Source organism: Schistocerca cancellata, chromosome 5 (assembly GCF_023864275.1).
Source record: "Schistocerca cancellata isolate TAMUIC-IGC-003103 chromosome 5, iqSchCanc2.1, whole genome shotgun sequence".
Lineage (NCBI taxonomy): Eukaryota > Metazoa > Arthropoda > Insecta > Orthoptera > Acrididae > Schistocerca > Schistocerca cancellata.
Genome location: NC_064630.1, coordinates 269,043,277 through 269,063,513, shown reverse-complemented (window position 1 = coordinate 269,063,513; position 20,237 = coordinate 269,043,277). Strand labels below are relative to the sequence as shown.

At 46.0% G+C, this 20,237-nt stretch overlaps 1 protein-coding gene across 1 annotated transcript in view; it reads right to left on the bottom strand.

Annotated features, from left to right (window-relative positions):
* Positions 1-20,237, bottom strand: part of LOC126188489 (transcriptional repressor scratch 1-like) — a 185,672-nt gene that overhangs the window by 98,011 nt on the left and 67,424 nt on the right. Inside the window, exon 2 of the mRNA XM_049930092.1 lies at positions 3,686-3,880. Within this exon, the coding sequence (XP_049786049.1) occupies positions 3,686-3,880 (195 nt within the window). The remainder of the gene's footprint in view (positions 1-3,685; positions 3,881-20,237) is intronic.

Sequence of the window (20,237 nt, the reverse complement as noted above, 5' to 3'; positions counted from 1 at the left end):
GTGGGATCTCCAAGCAGTGCAGTGGGTGCGTCACGACAGCTGAACATTTCATGGTTCCCCATTCAAAAAGTGCTGCGACCATTCTGAAATGGTTTCCGTAAAAACTTCACATATCTCACGGCCTTCTGCCAAATGACGCAGACATTCGCGTAGTTCTTATGCTCTTGTATGGGTTGAAGCTGACAACATGTGGCCTTTGAACACTTTGGGGCGCGACGAAGCCAGCTTTACGCTCACTGGGACAGTAGATACAACTGTCGCATTTGAGGATCGTCACCGCCAACGAACGTTCATGAATTTCCCCTGTATACTGAACGCGTCATTGTGTGGTATGTCTACGCGGAGCAGTCCCTGACTGATCTATTTTTCTTTGAGGAACTCAGGCCGCAAGGATAAAGAACGTACAGCGTGAACGGAGCCGTTATTGCGATTTGCTTCGGCAACACATGATCTCTACTCTACGTGAGAGAGATGGTTAGGACTCAATTGCTTTGATGCACGATGGAGTTCCACCTCACACTGCTCGTGAGTTCACTCGGTTGGTCTGTAAAAGAACTGGAGAAAACTGTATCATTGGCCTATCGTTCCAAATTGCGTGTCCGTCAAGACCACCAGATTTGAACCCGTATGATTTCTGGCTATGGAATTACATGAGGAACAGGATTTATCAAAGGGACACTAACAGGCTGAAGACGATTGTAGTGAAGGAGGTTGCCAAATTCCCACATGAGATGTTTCGGGCAGCAGTAGAGCAATGTTTGGGTGTGCATACAGATGAGAATCCTAATTGGAAAATTCATATTTGGGATCTTCTAAAGCGACTAGGTTCAGAAACTTTTGCAATCAGAATAATTGCCAATTTTGAGAATATAGAAATTAGTAAGCTAATACACTTTGCATACTTTCAGTCTCTGATGTCATACGGAATAACATTTTGGGATAACTCAGTACTTAGACAAAAAGGATTCACTGCTCAAAAGAAAGTAGTTAGAATAATGTGTGGGGTTCACAGTCGCACGTCTTGTAGGCACCTTTTTAAAAGATTGGGAATTCTTACGACAGCTTCACAGTGCATTTATTCACTAATGAAATTTGTTCTCAACAACATGGACCAGTTTAAAAGAACAGTGACATCCATGATTATAATACCAGAAAAAAGAAAGACTTACACTATCCTTTACTCAACCTATCTTTGGCACAGAAAGGTGTAAAATATGCTACTATAAGAATTTTTGACAAATTGCCAGATGAAATGAAATGTCTGACAGACAGCAGTAATAGCTTCAAAAATAAATTGAAATCATATTCCCTTACATCTCCTTCTATACCATAGATGAATTCTTGAACAGGATTAAATAAATCTATTAATATAGTATATGCATGTTGTGCCATTTAAGGGAATGGGGTAAATAATACAAATATTAATCTTTAACACTGTACTGTAATATACAGGGTGGTCCATTTCTCGATACCGGGCCAAATATCTCACGAAATAAGCGACAAACGAAAAAACTACAAAGAACGAAACTTGTCTAGCTTGAAGGGGGAAACCAGATAGCGCTATGGTTGGCTCGCTAGATGGCTCTGCCATAGGTTAAACGGATATCAAATGCGTTTTTAAAATAGAAACCGCCATTTATTATTACATATTCGTGTAGCACGTAAAGAAATATGAATGTCTTAGTTGGACCTCTTTTTTCGCATTGTGATAGATGGCGCTGTAATAGTCACAAACGTATAAGAACGTGGTATCACGTAACATTCCCCAGTGCGGGCGGTATTTGCTTCGTGATACTTTACCCGTGTTAAAATGGACCGTTTACCAATTGCGGAAAAGGTCGATATCTTGTTGATGTATGGCTATTATGATCAGAACGCCCAACGGGCGTGTGCTATGAATGCTGCTCGGTATCCTGCACGACATCATCCAAGTGTCCAGACTGTTCACCGGATAGTTACGTTATTTAAGGAAACAGGAAGTGTTCAGCCACATATGAAACGTCAACCACGACCTGCAACAAATGATGGTGCCCAAGTAGGTATTTTAGCTGCTGTCGCAGCTAATCCGCACATCAATAGCAGACATATTGCGCAAGAATCGAGAATCTCAGAAACGTCGGTGTTGAGAATGCTACATCAACATCGATTGCACCCGTACCATATTTCTATGCACCAGCAATTGCATGGCGACGACTCTGAATGTCGTGTACAGTTCTGCCACTGGGCACAAGAGAAATTAATAGGCGATGACAGATTTTTTGCACGCGTTCTATTTGGTAACGAAGCGTCATTCACCAACAGCAATAACGTAAACCGGCATAATATGCAATAATGCGCAACGGAAAATCCACGATGGCTGCGACAAGTGGAACATCAGCGACCTTGGCGGGTTAATGTATTGCGCAGCATTATGGGAGGAAGGATAAGTGGCCCCCATTTTATCGATGGCAATCTAAATGGTGCAATGTATGCTGATTTTCTACGTAATGTTCTACCGATGTTACTGCAAGATGTTTCACTGCATGACAGAATGGCGATGTACTTCCTACATGATGGATGTCCGACGCATAGCTCGCGTGCGGTTGAAGCGGTATTGAATAGCATATTTCATGACAGGTGGACTGGTCGTCGAAGCACCATAGCATGGCCCGCACGTTCACCGGATCTGACGTCCCCAGATTTCTTTCTGTGGGGAAAGTTGAAGGATATTTGCTATCGTGATCCACCGACGACGCCCGACGACATGCGTCAGCGCATTGTCAGTGCATATGCAAACATTACGGAAGGCGAACTACTCGCTGTTGAGAGGAATGTCGTTGCACATATTGCCAAACGCATTGAGGTTGACGGACATCATTTTGAGCATTTTTTGCATTAATGTGGTATTTACAGGTAATCACGCTGTAACAGCATGCATTCTCCGAAATGATAAGTTCACAAAGGTACATGTATCACATTGGAACAACCGAAATAAAATGTTCAAACGCACCTACGTTCTGTAATTTAATTTAAAAAACCTACCTGTTACCAACTGCTCGTCTAAAATTGCGAGCCGTATGTTTATAACTATTACAGCGCCATCTATCACAAAGCGAAAAAAGTGGTCCAACTAAAACATTCACATTTCTTTGCGTACTACGCGAATATGTAATAAAAAATGGGGGTTCCTATTTAAAAAAAAAACGCAGTTGTATCCGTTTGGCCTATGGCAGTGCCATCTAGCGGGCCAACCATAGCACCATCTGGTTTCCCCCTTCAAGGTAGAAAAGTTTCGTTCGTTGTAGTTTTTTCGTTTGACGCTTATTTCGTGAGATATTTGGCCCGGTCACGATCAATGGACCACCCTGTACAGTTCTTATTCGTTATACAATTCACACACACTTCTGCGATTTCGTGATTTCTCTAAACCTCTCATTTAGTCGCTTGCAGCATTACGTGATTGATAGCGGTGGGGCAATACTTTGGCTGTAGCAATTTCTGTACAGGCTGCACAAAATGGCAATTTTTAGAGTCTTGTCGCCCCCTCCCCTCTCATACGGATAAATTTCTGCGTGCACCCACGCGTAGTACGTGTTAGTAACTCGTGCGTTCAAAAATGTGTGAAAGATCAGTAGAAACACGTCGTTGAGTTTAAGTGTCCAAACAACCGAAGGTGCTCCACTGCAGCCACGCATCGTAACCGCACCTCCAGGCAACAGGTCTGTGTTGGCACTGAGCCTCCTCTGCGCCCTCTGTGGGGCTGGCGCGCTCCACGGCGCAGGAGGCGTCCCGCGCGACCAGCGCCTGCAGCAGCGGCAGCAGCTGCCAGGCTGCGCTGTCCTGCGAAGCCTCCTCAGACACGCGCGCGGCACGCTTACGGCACGTGGCGGCGTTTTTGTGCCTGCCGGCCGCGGCGCGAGGGGCGCCCTACGCCGCACTACGCCCTCGGCTTACTCCGACGCTTCCGCGAATGACAAAAGTCCCGAGCTTGGAAATATCGTTTCTCTCGACCGAATGAAACTTCACAGGGCGGTCGAGCGCAATTCGGCGATAATAACACAGAATCGTCGTGACGCTCTGGATGGATGGTCAGGCACTAGTTCTGAATTACAAATTCAAGTGCTACTTTTATTTCAGTGTTCACTGGAGCACAGCTCTATACCGTGGTACCGTCAATATACACTACTAGCCATTAAAATTACACCAAGAAGAAATGCAGATGATAAACGAGTATTCATTGGACACATGTATTATACTAGAACTGACATGTGATTACATTTTCGCGCAATTTGGGTACAAACATCCTGAAAATCAGTACCCAGAACAGCCACCTCTGGCCGTAATAACTGCCATGATACGCCTGGGCATTTAGTCAAACAGAGCTTGGATGGCGTGTACAGGTACAGCTGCCCATGCAGCTTCAACACGATACCACAGTTCATCAAGAGTAGTGACTGGCGGATTGTGACGAGCCAGTTGCTCGGCCACCATTGACCAGACGTTTTTAATTGATGAGAGATCTGGAGAATGTGCTGGCCAGGGCAACAGTCGAACATTTTCTGTATCCAGAAAGGCCCGTACAGGACATGCAACATGCGGTTGTGCATTATCCTGGTGAAATATTCGGTTTCGCAGGGATCGAATGAAGGGTAGAGCCACGGGTCGTAACACACGTCAAATGTAACGTACACTGTTCAAAGTGCCGTCAATGCGAACAAGAGGTGACCAAGACGTGTTATCAATGGCATCCCATATCATCAGGCCGGGTGATACGCCAGTATGTCGATGACGAATACACGCATCCAATGTGCGTTCACCGCGATGTCGCCAAACACGGATGCGACCATCATGATGCTGTAAACAGAACCTGGATTCATCCGAAAAAATGACGTTTTCCCAATCGTGCACCCAGGTTCGTCGTTGAGTACACCATCGCAGGCGCTCCTGTCTGTGAAGCAGCGTCAACGGTAACCGCAGCCATGGTCTCCGAGCTGATGTTCCATGCTGCTGCAAACGTCGTCGAACTGTTCGTGCAAACCTCCCAATCTGTTGACTCAGGGATCGAGACGTGGCTGCACAATCCGTTACAGCCATGCGGATAAGATGCCTGTCATCTTGACTGTTAGTGATACGATGCCGTTGGGATCCAGCACGGCGTTCCGTATTAGCCTCCTGATCCCACCGATTCCATATTCTGCTAACAGTCATTGGATCTCGACCAACGCGAGCAGCAATGTCGCGATACGATCAACCGCAATCGCAATAGGCTACAATCCGACCTTTATGAAAGTCGGAAACGTGATGGTACGCATTTCTCCTCCTTACACGAGGCATCACAACAACGTTTCACCAGGCAACGCCGGTCAACTGCTGTTTGTGTATGAGAAATCGGTAACTTTCCTCATATCAGCACGTTGTAGGTGTCACCACCGGCGCCAACCTTGTGTAAATGCTCTGAAAAGCTAACCATTTGCGTATCACAGCATCTTATTCCTGTCGCTTAACTCTCGCGTCTGTAGCACGTCATCTTCGTGGTGTAGCAATTTTAATGGCCAGTAGTGTAAATTTCGTATCATACCTCATTTGAGTCCAGACTGACCGTTCTGGCAGCTCTGTTTTGTTGGTCAACTTCGATATGGACGGCAGTTTCAGTCCCTCCTCTCTACAGAACATGATTTAGCACTTTTAGACACGTACAGACACTCGCACATACAGTAGTACAGGGGATGGGAAAAGTATGGAAGCGCCATAAAAACAACACGTTGACTTGTCTAATGTGTTGTGGCAAAACCGATGGTATTCAGAACAGCTTCCAGTCGTGTCGGAATGGATAAATGCAGGCTGTGTATCCTTCTAAAGGCCTTTATAAGCCACTCTCCCTGCAAAATCGTGGCGAGTTCAGGCGGACAGCAATCACGTACCTTTCTCTCCAAAGTAGACCAAACGGCTCAGTAATAATGCGATCTGTTGGCTGTGGTGGTCAAAGCAAACTCAACCTCGTGCCCACAAATTCAGTTCTTGGCAATGCCACCTGTGACCTGTAATCCTGTAATCTTGGAGTACAAATTTTGAAATTTGTGGTAAGGACTACGGACCAAACTGCTGAGGTCATCGGTCCCTAGGATTGCGCACTGCTTAATCTAACTTAAAAGTAACTAATGCTAAGGACAACACACACACACACACACACACACACACACACACACACACACACACACACACACATGCCCGAGGGAGGACTCGAACCTCCGACGGGGCAGCCGCGCGAACCGTGACAAGACGCCCTTAGACAGTAAGACTACCCCTCGCGGCCTTGAAGTACACCATCACCGTTCTTGATGCACCTGATAACCAAAATGGTCTCAGAATTAATCACTGACAGTAATGCGACCTTGCAGAGTAGCCATGAGGCCCATGGAACGTCGGGGAATGGGTGCCCAAAGCATCACCGAAGAGATGCCATGATTCACTCTTGCCCGCAAGCAGTCTCCGAAGTAGGCTTGCCACGGCACACGTCAGACGTAAAGTCGTCGAGAACTTGTAAACGGCTTCAAACATGACTCATCCCACCAAATGACATTCTTCCATTGCTCCACAGCCCAGGTTTTACGGATTCAGCACCGTGTCTTCCTGTTGCGGGCATTTGTATCACTGATGAGTGGTTTTGGAATCCCAGCTCGCTCTGCAGTTCTCTATTTGTGGAACTGTTTCGTGCTGGCTAGGTTCGTGAGTAGGGCATTCAGTTTTGCAGTAGCACTTGCAGTTGTCGTCCTCTTATTTTTCGTCACAATCCAATCAGCGTCTGTGACCACCACTCAACACACAGTTTCGTCCGCGTTGTGACTTAGAGCACTATTTTCCCGCTTTCCTTGTACGCATTATAAATCTTTGCTACGGCGCCTCTTGAAGCACCAAACACTTCGGCTACCGTGGTTAAAAACACCCAACAGATGAGCACCAACAGGTGTGTCACTTTCGAATTCACTTAGTTCCGACGTAATGCCCTCGCAGCTCCATACAACACTGTCCTGACCACCACCGACACTTGGAATGCCCGCATCTCGTGGTCGTGCGGTAGCGTTCTCGCTTCCCACGCCCGGGTTCCCGGGTTCGATTCCCGGCGGGGTCAGGGATTTTCTCTGCCTCGTGATGGCTGGGTGTTGTGTGAAGTCCTTAGGTTAGTTAGGTTTAAGTAGTTCTAAGTTCTAGGGGACTGATGACCTAAGATGTTAAGTCCCATAGTGCTCAGAGCCATTTGAACCAACCAACACTTGGAACGTACTGAGGGCATCGCATAGATGCCATTAGTGGTCAAACACAACAGCGCAACATGCAGGCTTGGCTAGGATCTGCAATTATGTTCAAGCGTACGTTTCTAGCTGTTTTTTCATACTTTTGCCCAACTCCAGTATATTACCATTTTTGAGACGCAAACGTTTCTTGATGGGATAGAAGTACGGGTATAATTGTGCTACTTTCAGAGACTATTGGAAAAGAGTCCACAAGAAGTTCGTGAGAGGAAAACCGTGCAGCAATGTGACGTTCCTTTTCTGAACTAAGATTATCGTTTGTGTATGTACAGAATAATATAAATATAGCACCACGTTCATAACTGAGTGAGAAAAACCAAAGTAAGTAAGTGTTCTCATGCCAGTGTAAGTGGCATTCTGAAGATGAAGACAGCGCATTCACTTTGTGCATAAAGTCTCAATGTGACAATCTCAAGTAAACTTTTGTAGTGCTACGTGTTCAGTCCTATAAAATTAAAATGTTACCTTTTCTAGTCTTATTAAACACATTCATTCGTTATTTGATTGTATGTGGCTCAGTGGCAGTTTGGGTAAATAGGGTAGGTATACGAAGATTCGGTATTCAATACTTATCGGTCTTAGGACTGTTCGGTCACTTACCGCTTCTTTCCCACTCTGGAAAACATTTGTACCTGTGAAAAATGCCAATTTGCACCAATGTTCAGAGTCCACGTTAAACAGTATGTTTTCGTGTAAGTGGCAGGGTGAGACTAAGAATAGAACTCTGCAGTACCCTTCCTCCCACCATCCTAATTTACTATAACCCGTAAGATCCAGTAACTGGTGAAGTAGAGTCACGACTCTGAGCTGAGTAGAGCGAACTTCTGACCGCGCCCCCTGATTTGTCCGTCTTTGATATTTCATATGGTATCTTCCTACGGGACTGGGTGCTGGAATCCGCACTGGATATTTCCTGGATTATCAAATATCTGCCACATTGTGCGTTTATGGTCAGTATTTCTCACACTACGATACGCCCATCTCTATCGCCTGCACTTGGCGGCTTACTGAAATATTTGTTTGAAAGTAATTTTCTGAGCTAAGGCTCTTTGCTTCAGATTGTTTATATTTCTGATGAGTCGAATATTATGCTCTATATGTAATTGTGTCTGTATTGGCTATTTCTTTACACCACTGAGAGCTTCATTGTCGTGTATTTGTGTTGGCTATACGCAGCCTGAAAGACTAAATTCTGTGGATAACCTTAATGTTAGGTTTTCCCATTGATGTGGTCGTCGGCTTTCTTGTGGCGCAATATTCCGGGAAAGAGTTGGCAATAAGCTGTGGCAAAAATTCTGTAGGTTAAATTGTGATCTTACGTGTTTTTAAGGCTTTTACATTTAATGTTTTATTTTACATTTTGTTTGCTTTAACAGAAATTTCCTGTACTTAATATACGTGTTAAAACTGTGTTGTAGATTTCCATGTCTAAATACCACGGAAGGAAGTATTGTTTGCAGATCTAATTATTAAGTACCGCCTCATAGAGGTAAGCTTGTCATTTTCTTTACATGACTGTTTGGTTCACGCAAGGTTCTTAGCCGTGTGGTTTAGGTAAATGGCTGTCGGATCTTTTTCTCTGGGCATTTATTACATTTTCCTTATCAGATTTTATTCAGCTAAGTAGTTTAAGATACATCACCTTTGCCGATACTACTTACTCTTGATATTTTGTAAATTTGGTTAAAGATAAATTTTGAAATTTGATGGTATATTAAGAGGCTTTATACTGACCATTTGTCGAGGAGGCGGCCAATCATATTTGCTTAGCTTGTTTGTTCGACCTAAATTTCAAGTGAGTGGTGTCTGTTAACAGCACTGCTTAGTCTTCCGGGCTTCACGGCCGCTTTTTCAGCGACTGACGGCCGCGGGGCTCGTTGCTGTTACACAACGCCTTGGTGTTTACTGGCTGCCTTCGAGGCGCGTCCGTGATTGCCTGGCTATATTACTTAATGTTATGATCTATGGACTCTTACTTGAAGCTTTACTTAAACTTGTACATCTCCTTTGGAATATGCTTTTATTGCCCATTTTATGAACTTTGGGTAGCTAAGTTTTCTTCTAAACTTGCTTAAGCACAAGATACTGTCTTCATTATTGTATTACGCGAATATTTTCAAGTCATCCAACCATAATTACTGCCTTGAGCCTAAAGTGGGATTGTATTTGCCTCACGCGTGGACAATCTTATCTATTTTGCTGTTTTGGTACTTGATGAAATTATCGGTAGACTGTATGTTGCTTTTAGCAGCGCGTTTGCCCTCTTGTGTGTTAAAGACCTGTTTGATTAAAAAAATTAATTAGTTTTCCAAAAATCCTTTGAAGGCGTCAGGCGACATTTTCTTAAATTGTTTTAAGGATATATTTGCTGTTGTCCCTTGAGCAGCTACTTTTTTGTAAGGAAACAAGTTTTTTTGATTTCACAGTTTTGTATTTATTCTGGCACTGTTTTTTGTAGCTAGCTGGGATAAAGCCATTTGTTAAAGCCGATTATTGTTGCAAGCAACTAGTCAGTCTTACCTGTAGATCATAATTATTTGTCATTATTATATTTATTTATTCATGCTGTTATGTGGTGGTTAAATACAAGTAACCATTAAAACGACAAATGACGCTGCTATTCTGGGTTCACCCTTCCACACTTTCTGTGTCCTCCCCCATCCCGTGTTTAGGGATTTCAGTGACATCCGTCGACGTCACCCTCCACCGCTTCTGATGATGGCAGGCCTGCTTCCAGCACCAACACGCCACACTTACAAGTTCGCAACGGTCAGTACCAGTATGGTCAGCAACACAGGGAAGTTGCAACTCTTTCACGACACGCTCAGGCCGTCAGTGGTCGGCGTCGCCCTTCTACAGTAGGTGTGTCTTGCTACCGTTCAAATTCTTTATGGGTTCGAGTTGTTTTCCTCAGTTGGCAGTCACGCAGGGTGTGGTGTGGCCCTCTATGTCCGGGAAGGTATCCTGGACACAGATGTGGCTGTTCTCCTGTCCGGATGGCGTGTACGCCTCACATTGTTTAATAAACATGTCGTCAATTTATAGGCCCCAAAAGGCTCGACACATTGACGAACTACTTTCTACAAAGAAGAAATAGCGCCATTATTTGCAGGGCGATCGTTACGTCGAAGGAGGCAGTTTCAAAGCGTCCTCCATCCGAAGAACCATAATTCTGTCTGCTCTACATTTTTGGCCTTACGTATGTTTGTGGATGATATTCACCTCAATGACGGATGGGAGGTCATACCCGGTGACATTCCTGGTTACACTCAGCACACAAGCCATTCAGGAAGCCAACTCGATCGGATTGATGTTTCTGCAATTCTACAAACTATTCTGGCGGTGTGTCCTCCTCGGAAATGTGGTCTTGGCCTTTGGCTTTTGCGCGTCAATCTGCGCATTACTCCTGCCTCCACAACCAGCTTGACGCGGTCGAGATCCCTGGAAGCTCAATACCTCTATTCCTCATGACCCGGTTTGTAGACAACATTTGGCTTATGCATGGACACCCTGCAAACAACGTCTTCTTTGGTACCTGTTATCGATACTGCGGTGGATGACCTGTGCGAAGTCATCAAGAGGGAGTTTGTCCAATGTGAAAGAGATGCAGCGGCTTGATCCTAAGATACTACACACAATTATTACTCCATCTTATGTGTACCAGGTGACCTTTCACCGTCGTCAGATGTCCATCGCAAAGGCCAGCTTATGAAAGCCAAACTTCTGCTTCTTCAACGCAACAAACTTCGAGGCGTGGTAGTATGGTCTCGCAGTCCACACTGGTGAAAAATCTCCATCCATGCTTCGTGTCACATCGGACATTCGTCGTCGACGACATTCCCTCGTCTCTACACTTACCAATCAGACTGGCAACCATGTCAACACTCAAGCAGAGGTCATCTCATCCTTCGCTGATCATTACCAACGTTTTTACGCTGAAGAGCTGGCGGCGGCGGTGGCTTTCGATGATGTTCTCCAACTCCTCACCGACACCCTCAACAACAGGAGACATCATTCTTGGTGATAGCGATCACAGCAGACGAGGTGGCTGACGCGATCGCCAAAGGCACGCTGCACAAATCCCCAGGTGCCGACGGGCTTCCGGTTGAATTTTATCGGACCTTCAGCGCTTTGCTGCTTCCACGTTGGACCGAGATTTTCCAGCAGCTGTCCAATCCTTCCTTCCCCGTATCACCAGACTTTGTCAACGGCATTCTATTACCGGGGCCCAAGCTAATAGGTGGAACGATGGTCACCAGTTTTCACCCTCTCACATTACTCAACGCGGACTACAAAAACTACGCGCGTCTCTTGGCGACACGCATCTGTGCGGTGTTACCTGCAGTACTTTCTCCAGAACAGACGTGCAAGGTGGCAGGGCTACTCTCCAGACGGCCACAGGTGAATGTCGGGACCTTACGGCACTGGCCGCGTCCTGCCGCTCCTGGAGTCGATACATATCAGCAGCGGCCTGACGCCATTTTCTCCTCTCGGTGATGGAACGTGTTGGATTCCCCCCACAATTCACAGGCTTTGCAGTGCCACGTTCACGGTCCAGGTGAACAGACGATTGGCTGGACAAATCACCGTCCGGTGTTCGATCGGGCAGGGATGCCCTCTGTCTACTATTTCATACGCAATCGCCATCGAGCCTCTCATCAAAGGGCCCCTACCGCGTTTTACAGAACTTATATAACCACAGGATCCGCTGCCACGCCTATACGAACGATCTCCTACTTCCTGCACACTCACCCATAGAAATACAAGATGCCATTGCATGGATCCAACAGTATGAACAATCTTCAGATAGTCACCTCAATGTTAGCAATTGATAATCACGTCCACTGGACGTGGTCTCCAAGGCGAGGGACGACTACTGTCTCCCACTGCAAGAACACTCCGTTACCTGGTATCGACTGTACCGGCTGCACGCGCCACACTGCAGCGAAAACATGTCTCCATTCCCGCAGTCCATTTATTACCACTTTCGACACAACCTCCTGCACACCATGAACCAGCTACAAAGAATGTCTTATGTTAACACGTATGTGGTCCATGCCGACCAAGTACTCTCTCTACCAACAATAATGAGATGTCAACTACAACCGGGCCTCGAATATTTCATCTCGGCTGGCACCATTTTAAAAATCCGATAGAAGACCCTTGGCCTCCCTCCAACAAAAGCTGTCCTCGTTCTTGTCCATGTTCACGGCAGAGCCACTGCATTAAATACACAACATGTTGAGACATCGACGGAAACCTTCACCATTCCTCACGCAATGCGTGTTGGAATTCCTAATGCCGGACTCACCTGCCCCACCAACCAACGTGGCCCACGTTGCTCCATTGCTACCTCACATTTCTACCTATTTTGTCGAACTTAGTTATGTACACGACGCTCTTTCAACGACGCATCCACCAAGAGCAAAGGAATTTTATAAGTTATTAGTTCTTTTTGATGCACCCTCTCCCCTCCCTCCGCAACGCATTGTAGGCACAATGCCCAGTCGCCCAACTGTCGAAGATCTAGAAGACTGTCCACTCACCTTTCTTTTTGTCTGACATCAGGGCGTTTTGGTACCACATTGCCAACGACAAGTATCCCAACAACCAATAACTACACCATATCGGTCTGACTTCATCATCATTTTGTACATTTAGTCCACGTGAGGACCCCGACGAACATCGCCTTACATGCACTACTGCTAAGCCAATGTACACTGGCCTGCTACTTCCTCGCTCCACCAGCAACGGTCCGCTCCAGTCTCCTCCTTCTTCCACACACTTCTCACTTTCCCCATCTAAGCACCAGGCTGTCACATGTTTCCGAGGCCAGGCAAACGCCTACCTTTTCCATGATCACCCACATACCACACTTGGTGTTTGGTCCCATATACTGGCAGTTCAAAGTAAGCTTGAACGTTCTCCCACATATCGGCATACCTTTGTCAGCTTCTTGCGCAGAGTTGGGGAGTACCCGTATCTCCTGTGTTCTTGAGACATGTACGATCATTCTGGAATGGTGCGGCGCACCAGCATTTCCATACCGATGACCTGAATGTGTACAGGGGAAATTGCAAGGGCGAAAGCATCTTTTTTTATTTTTTGTCCTTAATTTAAATTTTCGTTCCTATGTTTGCCTGTGATGTCGCAAGCCACTGCACGGCTCTCCGATCCCCTACCCCCCCTCCTCACCCCTACCCCTACCCCATCCTTGGAAGGCTCGATATGCTGGCCCACTCATGTATCGTCACTACATACTTTTAAAAAAATTAAAAAAATGGTAAAGCTGTAAGTGAGAATTCGGGGTCGAGTCCCATTCCAGCACAAATTTTCGTTGTCGTCTTTCCATTGTACAGCTGATGGTTGTCTGTATTCGCACTTGCGAATACTAGCTTCCGACCCTGGCTGTTGTGTAGGTAAGGCCATCGACCACCACATTCATATTCACAGAGGATCCTTTTTACAGTAGGTTCTCTTGTGAGCACCTTGAGAGCAAGGATGTCTCTGTTGCGAAGTAGCTTGTGGTTGAAAAATGGCTCAAATGTGGTTCAAATGGCTCTAAGCAGTATGGGACTTAACATCTGAGGTCATCAGTCCCCTAGACTTAGAACTACTTAAACTTAATTAACCTAAGGACATCACACATATCCATGACCGAGGGAGGATGCGAACCTGCGACCGTAGCAGCAGCGCGGTTCCGGACTGAAGCGCCTAGAACCGCTCTGCCACAGCGGCCGGCTGTTGTTAAAACTAGCCAGGTAATAGCAACGTAATAGATCTGTAGTAACCACTCATAACTCATTTCTAAGAGCGACCAGGTTTTTTAAGATTGTACACTTCCAGTGGCATTATAAGCAGTGCCAACCACGGTAAATGGTGTATAATTTCTCAAATCAAGGCTATAAATAGGGGCCAGCAAGATCACTCAACCATCTTTTCGATAAGCTAACATGTATTTGTGCAGGTTGGAAGTGAAAAGTGGCAAGTTTTGTCTGAGCAAATGTATATATTTTGCGTCCAAAGCTCTAGTATCCCGGCGCAATGAGTTTGAAGACCCGCTGGAGAGTAAGGCACTCGACCACGCCCGCAAGCGCAGATGTTACTTGCGCTAAACCACGCACTTCATCTTGCCGCGGCACTTATTTCGTCTTGCCACAATATCACACCTCTTACGACTGAAGTATGGTGGGGCTCTGATCAGCGGACGGCGATAATTTTTTACCGGCCGTTTCCGAGAACATACTTACGTTTAGTTACTGGGGCGTTCATGTCAGGTATTATTGTTTTGAAGCGAGTGAACCACCGTTAAAGCTGCGACAAATATTCCTCTGCAAGAAATTCTCCCTGTGGATCTCTCTCGACGAATATGGGCCCGCTGACGACAAAATCTGGTTTTTAACATCCTATTGTGTGAGCGGATGATATTGCATAAATAAGTAACCTCCATTCATCGTAGCTGAATTTATGCATTTGCAGATCTCAAGACATAAGGCGTGGAAAAGTACTCTTGTATTATATTACATAAGGCCTTACGAATCGTCGACTCTGCAGGTTGATGCCAGGACCAAATTATTGCAACGACAATGGAATTACTGTCTTACTATCAGGACGCGTGCGTGGTGTGTACATACGGGGGTCCAAGTCTAGGGACAGCTCTGGTAGTACGTAGTGGGTACCCCGTAATAAATTAAAAGTCCTATACAAGCTGGATCCACACTCCACTGGTATGATAGTCGAACTGATTCCTATCTGGAAGCCTTGGTATTAGCACAGACGACAACATTATAGTCTCTGGTAGTATGTCAGTGCTAAAACTGTTTCGATACCATCATAATAGTTGTAAAAATCCCATAGTTGCTGCAACTGTCGATCTTGCAATTCGGGTCGAGAGCAACTATTGCAACATCGTGATGGTATGAATGAAAGACCACTCTGTTATACCTGGAAATAAACAAGTAGATGTAATGACAAAGGGAGAATCTCTATATGATGCTCTTAAATGTGATTAGCTCCACATTAGAGATATATTAATAATGCTCAAAAGCGGTTGTCATCGGTCTGTAAAGAGGATTTGTCGAGGACATCTAAAATTAAAGGCAGTCACTACAGACTAGTTCATCCCATTATTCAAAGAGTTCATGGTATGATAAGCCAAAAACACCGACGAACTTCACAGCAGTTATAGCACAGCTGAAATTTAATCACTGGAAACTCAGCAGACATCTCAAACGGCTCATCCTCAGCGCCACCACTCAGAGAGGAAGAAGATCCAAGCTACATGTTTTTTCAGTGTCCTGGGAACATGTATCACATAACCGTCCTTGCAAGCAATCTTCGGGCTCTTGGTCATGAGTTCCCAAGCAGCTTCCAAACCGTATTATCATCCAACGAGATGACAACATACAAATGACCATTTGAGTTCGTCAACAGTGCAGGCATCGAGAAATAGCTCTTTCAGCTGCTAATTTAATGCTCTTGGTAATCAGAACGCCAGGAGACGATCAGCGCTCAGTTAACTGACACGTACTACATATCAGGAAATGGAATGCTCTGCCTCTAAATATATTCCTTTATGTACCTCCTATACGTATGTGACTGAATACAAGTGTATTTATACATGTGGCTGTCATACCCAAATATGGTTGTTGTACAGTGTTCTCATGTTCTGTCTAGATGATGCTCAGTGGTACTTATTTATCTGAACCAGTATCCAATTCTCTGTCGACGTTTTTGAAGCAATTCTTACTGGACATACAAAAGAATTTTTTATTGTTAATTTAGATACATAGACATTAATATGGTTTGTATTGGGAATATAGCAAGTGTGCACCAATGGCGATTTATCATTTCTTATTGTGTGACCAGCATGATTCGTATAACGTACTACCTCTGTGTATCCTATGTTACATTTTCGTCTTGTTTACTCGTTTCAGTATACTGTGGCTGTGAGACTTGTTTTATGACGGAAACAGATCTTTGTTAAGCCTATGTAACTTCGTACCAGGGGACGACTTAAACTAATGACTTCTCTGAATTGTCACAACCAACTGTAATATAGCATTTCCAATGTTGAGATGGCTGCACAGGCATGTTCCGAAAACCAATAAATTAAAAACAAATATCACACATCTCTTGCTGACAATTAGTGCTTGCGGCAGTTCTGTAAGTTTCACCGCGCCGCCACACAGCTCGCCTTGTATTCATATCGCTAGCCATAATGCAGCGTTGTTCTTGATTTTCCTCTTTGCTACGTCTCGGTTACCCTAGTTGGACTACTCGCTGGACTTGTTTGTTTCTCGTTCCATTTCTACCTGTCCATTCTTCTTTGTTGTCTCCCGTCTGCACTCAGCTATCCGCCGGTGACATATCCAGTCAGTTGGGTTCTTTGAGTCGTTCCAGATCTTTTGTTAGATTCCGGTCATAATAAAAATCAAATCGAACGCATGGCTGGAAGTGTTATTTGTCATTGGCACTTATAGCTAATTCTTTTAGTTGGCAAAAGATTTTATTGCATCTTCAGAGCATGGCAGTCGAGTGGATGTTCGAGCAGAGCTAAGTCACAGACATCCTGCGTTTCTGGTGTGATGTGGATTTGTATTTGTAAAACAACTGCTGTCCATCTCCTTCTCCCCCCCCCCCATCCACCTCCTCCTGCCCCCACTCTCTACCCATCCCCTCCCTACCCACCTCTCCTCTCTCTATCCATTTTCTCCTATTTGTCCACCCATTCCACCTCTCATTCTCTTTGTCCTCCAACATCTCCTCTGTCTGCCCCCCCTCCTCCCATTCCTTGTTCGTCTCCTCCTGCCCTGTCTATATGTTCCTACCGCCACTGTCAATCTGCTGCTTCCCCCACTGCCCACCTACTTCTTCCCCCTCTAATTCGATATCAACTTACCCCTCTAATTCCACATCCTACTCCCCATCTCTTGGTCAATCTCCTGCCCTCTCTCTGTTCATCTCCTCCTTCCTCCTCGCTTTCAGCCCACCTCTTCGTCCTTCCTTCTCTCTCCACACTATCACACTCACCTCAATAGGTTCTTACACTTGCAGTATTTCTTTTCAGATTGTAAGTAATGTGTGTACAAAATTGATTAAATCGTTGCAGAGGTTTAGGATGAGGTTTTTTCCCGTAGCTTCGCTCACATACGGACATGTAAAATATATTTCACAAATATATAACATATTTCATTCATATTTTTACACATATTTCACCTGCATGTCTAGCGAATTTAGTCCTTCAGCTTTATTTTTATGTATAATAATGTTTAGGGCGTCGTATCTCCTGAACTATGTGCTGCACAACGATACAATTTTACCTGCAGACCGAGAACAGTGTTGTAGAAAGAGATAGTAGTTACAGGGTGTTTCAAAAATGACCGGTATATTTGAAACGGCAATAAAAACTAAACGAGCAGCGATAGAAATACACCGTTTGTTGCAATATGCTTGGGACAACAGTACATTTTCAGGCGGACAAACTTTCGAAATTACAGTAGTTACAATTTTCAACAACAGATGGAGCTGCAAGTGATGTAAAAGATATAGAAGACAACGCAGTCTGTGGGTGCGCCATTCTGTACGTCGTCTTTCTGCTGTAAGCGTGTGCTGTTCACAACGTGCAAGTGTGCTGTAGACAACATGGTTTATTCCTTAGAACAGAGGATTTTTCTGGTGTTGGAATTCCACCGCCTAGAACACAGTGCTGTTGCAACAAGACGAAGTTTTCAACGGAGGTTTAATGTAACCATAGGACCGGAAAGCGATACAATAAAGGATCTGTTTGAAAAATTTCAACGGACTGGGAACGTGACGGATGAACGTGCTGGAAAGGTAGGGCGACTGCGTACGGCAACCACAGAGGGCAACGCGCAGCTAGTGCAGCAGGTGATCCAACAGCGGCCTCGGGTTTCCGTTCGCCGTGTTGCAGCTGCGGTCCAAATGACGCCAACGTCCACGTATCGTCTCATGCGCCAGAGTTTACACCTCTATCCATACAAAATCCAAACGCAGCAATCCCTCAGCGCCGCTACCATTGCTGCACGAGAGACATTCGCTAACGATATAGTGCACAGGATTGATGACGGCGATATGCATGTGGGCAGCATTTGGTTTACTGACGAAGCTTATTTTTACCTGGACGGCTTCGTCAATAAACAGAACTGGCGCATATGGTGAACCGAAAAGCCCCATGTTGCAGTCCCATCGTCCCTGCATCCTCAAAAAGTACTGGTCTGGGCCGCCATTTCTTCCAAAGGAATCATTGGCCCATTTTTCAGATCCGAAACGATTACTGCATCACGCTATCTGGACATTCTTCGTGAATTTGTGGCGGTACAAACTGCCTTAGACGACACTGCGAACACCTCGTGGTTTATGCAAGATGGTGCCCGGCCACATCGCACGGCCGACGTCTTTAATTTCCTGAATGAATATTTCGATGATCGTGTGATTGCTTTGGGCTATCCGAAACATACAGGAGGTGGCGTGGATTGGCCTCCCTATTCGCCAGACATGAACCCCTGTGACTTCTTTCTGTGGGAACACTTGAAAGACCAGGTGCACCGCCAGAATCCAGAAACAATTGAACAGCTGAAGCAGTACATCTCATCTGCATGTGAAGCCATTCCGCCAGACACGTTGTCAAAGGTTTCGGGTAATTTCATTCAGAGACTACGCCATATTATTGCTATGCATGGTGGATATGTGGAAAATATCGTACTATAGAGTTTCCCAGACCGCAGCGCCATCTGTTGTTGAAAATTGTAACTACTGTAATTTCGAAAGTTTGTCTGCCTGAAAATGTACTGTTGTCCCAAGCATATTGCAACAAACGGTGTATTTCTATCGCTGCTCGTTTAGTTTTTATTGCCGTTTCAAATATACCGGTCATTTTTGAAACACCCTGTAAGAAGTAATACACTCCTGGAAATGGAAAAAAGAACACATTGACACCGGTGTGTCAGACCCACCATACTTGCTCCGGACACTGCGAGAGGGCTGTACAAGCAATGATCACACGCACGGCACAGCGGACACACCAGGAACCGCGGTGTTGGCCGTCGAATGGCGCTAGCTGCGCAGCATTTGTGCACCGCCGCCGTCAGTGTCAGCCAGTTTGCCGTGGCATACGGAGCTCCATCGCAGTCTTTAACACTGGTAGCATGCCGCGACAGCGTGGACGTGAACCGTATGTGCAGTTGACGGACTTTGAGCGAGGGCGTATAGTGGACATGCGGGAGGCCGGGTGGACGCACCGCCGAATTGCTCAACAGGTGGGGCGTGAGGTCTCCACAGTACATCGATGTTGTCGCCAGTGGTCGGCGGAAGGTGCACGTGCCCATCGACCTGGGACCGGACCGCAGCGACGCACGGATGCACGCCAAGACCGTAGGATCCTACGCAGTGCCGTAGGGGACCGCACCGTCACTTCCCAGCAAATTAGGGACACTGTTGCTCCTGGGGTATCGGCGAGGACCATTCGCAACCGTCTCCATGAAGCTGGGCTACGGTTCCGCACACCGTTAGGCCGTCTTCCGCTCACGCCCCAACATTGTGCAGCCCGCCTCCAGTGGTGTCGCGACAGGTGTGAATGGAGGGACGAATGGAGACGTGTCGTCTTCAGCGATGAGAGTCGCTTCTGCCTTGGTGCCAATGATGGTCGTATGCGTGTTTGACGCCGTGCAGGTGAGCGCCACAATCAGGACAGCATACGACCGAGGCACACAGGGCCAACACCCGGCATCATGGTGTGGGGAGCGATCTCCTACACTGGCCGTACACCACTGGTGATCGTCGAGGGGACACTGAATAGTGCACGGTACATCCAAACCGTCATCGAACCCATCGTTCTACCATTCCTATACCGGCAAGGGAACTTGCTGTTCCAACAGGACAATGCACGTCCGCATGTATCCCGTGCCACCCAACGTGCTCTAGAAGTTG